This window comes from Lepidothrix coronata, unplaced genomic scaffold, assembly GCF_001604755.1.
Source record: "Lepidothrix coronata isolate B3197 unplaced genomic scaffold, Lepidothrix_coronata-1.0 Scaffold31, whole genome shotgun sequence".
Taxonomy (NCBI): domain Eukaryota; kingdom Metazoa; phylum Chordata; class Aves; order Passeriformes; family Pipridae; genus Lepidothrix; species Lepidothrix coronata.
Window position 1 is genome coordinate 1187748 of NW_016690211.1, and position 6405 is coordinate 1194152.

Below are 6405 nucleotides of genomic sequence, written 5' to 3' on the forward strand. Positions count from 1 at the left end.
AATGGCTGAAAACCTGCCTGCCCATGGGAAGCTGCGAATTAATTCCTTGTTTTGCTCTGTTTTCCCTATTAAACTGTCTTTGTCTCAACCCACAAGTTTTCTAGCTTTTATCCGTCCAGTTCTCTTCCCCATGCCTCTGGTGGGGAAGTGAGTGAGTATCTATGTGGTGCTTGGTTGCTGGCTGGGGTTAAACCACAACAGGAAGAAATGTCAGGAGTCCATTTTTCAAGGGCTTCTGCAGTCAGCCTTCTGAAGGCTCTGTTGTTTTTGTTTGTTTGTTTGTTTGTTTGGGTTTTGTTGGTTTTTGTTTGGTTTTTTTTTTTTAATTTAATATGTCATTCCAGTACCAATATATTTAGTATAGCAAGTAATCTGGAGTCTAAGTCTTTCCAGGGCATTGCATTGCTAATTCAGGAATTATATTCATTATATGCAATATGAATGATGTATAAAACTTCCTAATTACTCTTGTTCCCCTTTAAAACTCCCATACCACGATCTGGCTGATACTTTTACAGGGTTTCTGTAGATATAAACCAAAGTGATGAGTGGACTGCTGGCAACAAATGGCGCATACAACAATGTGTGCAGGAAGTTCAGTGAGATAAATCAATGGAGAAATAATTTACTTGTTAAATGTTCCGTTAATCTTCCCCTGATGGCTGATTCACAGTGCTTTATTTAGATATATTTAGAATCTATTTGGTTTTCAAAATGCGCAGTTATCTTGGTTTATTTAAAAGCAGGAGGGGAGAAGGAAAACCTCCGTTCCTTATTCCCATCGGTTGCTTTATCTTTCTGCTGCAGACTTGGTGGGGAAGTGAGTTTCGGGCCCCAAGCACGGCAGGGATGGGGCCGGGGCCGGCTGCCGCCGCTTCCCGGCGCGACGGAGCCCCCTGCGGGAAGGATCCCGCGGCCGCCCCTCCACCTCCCTCCCGGGGAACCGGCTGCTCCCGCTCTTCCTTTTGCCCAAGCACTGCGTGCCACCACCAGCCGGACTTACAGCTTCGTTGTACGTGCGGTTCGTTTTAAAACTAGGGAGAGCCACCGTCTCCCGACGTCCCAAAAGCAGGAGAAGCTTTTGTCAGCCGCTGTCCGGAACGTGGTCATTTTGGGGACGGCGAACCGCGTCCCGTCTTAGTGCCGAGGTTTCTCAGGCGTGAGAGCTCAGCTTGTTTCGTGCTCACCCTGCGGCTCGGCGGAGCTGCGACTCGCCCCCAGCACTTGATCCCGCGCGGGGGACGGGAGGCGGGGGGTTTCTGTGGGAGGTGGCCCGCGGGGCGTACATCGGGGGTATCACATCGAGGGGAGGGGGAATCGCCTCTGGCCGGGCGCTTGCCGAGCTCAGCCCGCGGGAACGCGCCGCCCGGCTGGTTCACAGGCGCCTTTCCGCTCAGGTAGGCGGGACGGGACGGGGGCGATCCGTGGGGAGCAGCCACAGGGATAGGGGAGTCCGGGAGCGCGGGAGCCGCGCTCAGCACCCGGGAGAGCTCCACGCCCACCGCGCATGCCCCGGCCGTGCCAGCGCGGATATAAGCGCGGCGCGGGAGCGGTGCCAGCAGTGCCGTCCTTCCAGCCGGGAACAGCCGTGCCAGCCAGCCAGCCAGCCAGCCAGCCAGCCAGCCAGCCAGCCAGCCAGCCAGCCAGCCACCTACCCAGCCAGGAACAGCTGTGCCGTCCATCCAGCCGGGAACAACCCGTGCCCTGTCCCCACTGCTGCTGCCGGTCTGCTTCTGGGAAAAAAAGCTCCTGCGGACCCGTCCTCCACCCTAGCATGGGATGGGTGAGCCCTGCGAACGCGGTGCCTGCTCGCCGGCCGCTGGCATGAAGGAAGGAGCGGACCAGGAGTCCTGGGACGCGCCGCTGGGTTTCCTGGAGGGCGTTCAGATGGACAACAGGAGCAACATGTCCTTCCTGCAGTTGTTAAAGAACATCAACCTGGAGCGAGCTGACGGGATGCAGGGGGACAGCTCTGACGTGGTGAGGATTGTCATCTCGCTGGTGTACTCCGTAGTGTGCGCCCTGGGGCTGGTGGGCAACCTACTGGTGCTCTACCTGATGAAAAGCAAACAAGGCTGGAGAAAATCCTCCATCAACCTCTTTGTGACCAGCCTGGCAGTGACTGACTTCCAGTTTGTGCTGACCTTGCCATTCTGGGCAGTGGAGAACGCGCTGGACTTCAACTGGCTCTTCGGCAAGGCAATGTGTAAGATTGTCTCATATGTGACAGCCATGAATATGTATGCCAGTGTATTCTTTCTCACTGCCATGAGTGTGGCTCGATACCGCTCTGTGGCTTCAGCCTTGAAGAATCAGCGTCGAGGAGACCCCCTGAGTGGCTGTTGCTCTGCCAAGTGGCTTTGTGCACTTATCTGGCTGTCAGCTGTCCTGGCTTCCCTGCCCCATGCCATTTTTTCCACCACTGCCACTGTCTTTGATGATGTTCTCTGCCTTGTCAAGTTCCCAGAAGGCCGAGGCAGCAATGGCCAATTCTGGCTGGGTCTGTACCACATCCAGAAGGTGTTGCTGGGCTTTGTGGTGCCGCTGGTCATCATTAGTCTCTGCTACTTGCTCCTGGTGCGCTTCATCACTGACAAGCACGTTGGCAGCACTTGCAGCGGTCCCAGCACCAGGCGCCGCTCCAAAGTGACTCGGTCAGTGTCCATCGTGGTATTGTCTTTTTTCTTGTGCTGGCTGCCTAATCAAGCACTTACAACATGGGGGATACTCATCAAACTCAACGTGGTGCACTTCAGCAATGAGTATTTCCTCTCCCAAGTGTACCTCTTTCCCATCAGCGTGTGCCTGGCACACTCAAACAGCTGCCTCAATCCCATCCTCTACTGCCTCATGCGCAGGGAGTTTCGCAAGGCACTGAAAAGCCTCCTCTGGAGGATCACCTCACCTTCCCTCACCACCATGCGCCCTTTCACTGACACCACCAAGCCTGAGAAGGAGGAGCAGGCTCTGCATGCCTTGGTGCCTGTCCACCCTGTCACTGCTGCTTCTCCTGCTGCCGCCATCCAGCCGGAGGTGGCTTATTACCCGCCCGGGGTGGTGATGTACAGCAGCCGCTGTGACCTGCTGCCTGCCAGCTCCATGGAGCATCGCTGCTGAGACGGGCAGGGGGCTCTGGCGGGTGGGACTGTGGGCTCTGTGCAAGGTGTGGCCCTGGGATATTGAATGCCTGCCAGGGACAAGGGGAGGAGGAATGGGTAAAGGAGGACTTCTGTGTGAGAGATGCTCTTTTGCAGTTGTGTCTGCCCTTGGATGCTTGATAAAAATACCCCCCGAGCTGGAGAACAGGAGTAGGAGGAGGCAGAGGTGGGGTGTCTCTAGGAGATGCCTTTTAGTGCTTGTTCTGGGTCACAGGAACTGGGGAGGGTGGTGGGACTCCAGCTAGGGAGGATGCAGAATGTACTAAGTACCATAGGAAGGAGAGTGGCTGGGTGGGGTGGAGTGAGGCTGGGAGGCCTTGACTGTGTCCCCCCAGCTTGGAGCTGTAAGCAGCAAGAGGCCAGCAGCTCTCCCACCCTGTTTGTCTGTGGCAGGGAGAGGGAGCTGAGCTCCTTTCTCACTGCTGCAGGACATTGTAAAAGGTGCCAGCCTGACTGTGGTTGCTGCTCCCTGGGCTCCAGTGCTGGCACAGGGATCAGACAGCCTATGTCCTATTTCAAACCTGCCCTAAGGGAAACAGCCAGGACAAGTGGGTACAAGACTCCTATTGTTCAGGCTTGGCCCCCTTCTCCTCTTTTAGAGACATATGAAAGAGAGGGGACAAGGGGCACTGTGCTCCCCTCCAGATCTGTGCAGGATATGTTTTTCTAGCTACCCCCATCCCCTCAGCTGCTACCAGGATATAGAGCAACCCAGACAGCCAAGGAGAAACCCAAGGACAGAACTGGAATCTTGATGGGGAGGTGTTGCTTTGCCTGGGTTTGGAGGGGAGGATGTGAGCCGCCTGACATTGTGTTCCCCATACTCTCTCCAGGCTGCCGGGGGGAAAACCTCACTGCCCGAGACCATGTGGAGCAAGGCAGCATCTTTCCCAGGGTGCTGAAGCTGCAGGCTTTATTCTTGCTGCACTTCAGACAGTTTGTATTTCACTTCAGGAAACCAGCACAACTGTAAATAAAATAATAATTAAAAAAAAAAACAGGGGAAAAAGAAACAATCTTAGACACTTCACATCACTTGCTCTGGGATACTTCTGGGTTCAGTTAAAACCAAGTACAATGGCTTTTGTTCTGCTAAGGGTCTGCACTGATGCTTGCCAGTGTTTCAGTTAACTCCAATTCAGTTCCTCTAGGTTGACCAGCCCTAGGGCCTGCAGGTCAGCACTTTTGTAGCCTAGAGAATGTCAGGGACAATGCCTGACACAGCCTGTGTTCCAGAGAAACACCCAGCAAATAATTTGAGGTTGATCTGAAATGAACTTTCCAGGGGATGAAACAGTGTATTTTTAAGCTGTGAAAGTTTTTATGGTAAGGATATATATTTACTTTTTAAAATTTTGTTTTTAATTACGAGGAAAAAATTATTTAAAATGTAAAGGTCAAAATATTTGTTTTAAAATATGGAAAAATGCAACAGTTATTGTTTTGTTTACAGAACACAAGTTCATTAGTTCCCTATACTGTGTGTGAGATGATTATTTAAATACAATATTCAAAACTCCTTTCTATTTCCAGTCCCTTTCCTTGCAGCCTAACTCCAACATCTGCCTGACTCTGCTAAAAAAGCATTTATGCAGAGGGTTGTTTTAGTACTGATGTGGAGGAAACTTGCTATTTCTGTCCAGAGAAAACTGCAATGACATTAGTGGCAAATATGCTTTTCAGACTCTGTTTACTGTACATGTTGGTAACTCCTGTTGTAAAATTTGGGTTTGATCTGAAAGCAGCTGGTTCTGCTACTTGCAAGGAGAAGCTTTTTTTCAAGGCAGAAGAGACTTCTACAGCCTTGGGCACTTGCTAACTGGGAAGATACTGATTTCCGAGGTGTCTGGAGAAGAACAGCAGAAATGAGCTGCCAGCTAATGGGCATACTTAGACAGATGCAAAGACTCTGAAGAAATCAGATATATCCACAGAAGAACTTGAGCATCTGAGTACTGTACAACTGCCTCTCTGACTTCCTAAATCCTGACTTGGCTGCCAGTGTAAGTCTATAGGTACTTAAAGCTTTTTTCTAGTGAAATTTTTCGTGCCTAGAAATCTGCTCCTGAGCATGCCTAAATCAGTTTAATTCTGTAGCACTTATCTCTGTGCTTGTACAGATATGGGGATATCTCTGTTGGGACTGGGCATACTGTATATCCTGCGAGGGAGGCAACTCTGCATCCCGACACAGGAGACTCTGTGCCAGGCCACACTAAGTCAGCAGAGGCTGTAAACTTAACTCATTCCCTCCATCCCTTTGAGTCTTTGTCTAGATGTGCTTCTTCGGTCCCACCTTCAATGTGTGTGCAGATTATGCTCTTTCCTCTGCCTGTTTGAAATGCTTAATTAGGGGGCATAGCTCTCACCCGCAGGCTGAGAGATCAAGCTTCCCCTCTTTCACATCCCAGGGGAATGACTGAACCTCTGGGCTACTTTGTGAATGTGCTCAAACTCTCTGGCTTGAAACAGTTTCCTGTTTGTATGACTTGCTCACTGTTGCTGGATCAGAAGAGGAAAGCAAGCCCTCAAACGCTACTTGCAGCATAGTGGTTAGGGTGTAACCTCCAAAGAGGAATTGTCTAGATATTTTTTCACTGTAAGCACAGAAGAGAAATTGGATCCAGGTCTGGATTTTAGGTCTCTGCTTTCCAAGAACAATGCTTACCTTGCTGCTAGGTCCTGGTCCAATTAAAGTTTCAGTATGTTGTGCAAGTGTTTGAGGCCTTTCCGCAGGTATAGCATCCTAGTGAGTTGAAGAATTTGCAAAAAATTCATTTGGGTCTCACGTGTTCTGGGAGAAGGCTCTAACGTCTGTGCTGCAGATGAAGAAAGCTGCACAGTTGGATAAGAAAAGGATACCAGGAACTCTTAAGTCCAGAATTCAGAGACATATAATGTGTCTCTATAGGCCAGGAGAAAGTATCTAAATTAAGAAGACAGAAGGAATCTCACAGCCAGATGCTATTCTTACTGTTTGCTTTTGAACAGCATAATTTCTTGCTTAACTTGCTGGGAATTTATTCTCTATCTGATGCTTAAATGTTCTTGTGCATTAAATAAAGAACTATCCAAGTGTCTAAAGCATGACTGTGAATTTCAGTAGATAGGAAACTACCTAAAACACATCCACTGAGGTGCTCAGTATGGCAAAACATGTTCTTTTGTGGAAGTCAATGAAGACATAATTTTATGCCAGCAAAACAACACAGTAAAATAGACGGTGTTCAGAACAACCCATAGTTAC

The 6405-nt window shown here is 50.2% G+C and overlaps 1 protein-coding gene across 1 annotated transcript; it reads left to right on the top strand.

The window, feature by feature from the left end:
- Positions 1 to 1770: 1770 nt before the first annotated feature.
- RXFP3 (relaxin/insulin like family peptide receptor 3) lies at positions 1771 to 6164 on the top strand. Its single transcript, XM_017811121.1, has one exon. The coding sequence runs from the start codon at positions 1780 to 1782 to the stop codon at positions 3115 to 3117; it is 1338 nt and encodes a 445-aa protein (XP_017666610.1). The 5' UTR covers positions 1771 to 1779; the 3' UTR covers positions 3118 to 6164.
- The last annotated feature ends 241 nt before the right edge of the window (positions 6165 to 6405 follow it).

Coding starts and splice junctions, on each gene's coding strand:
- RXFP3 (XM_017811121.1), top strand. CDS start 1,780: ATGGGTGAGCCCTGCGAACGCGGTGCCTGCTCGCCGGCCGCTGGCATG.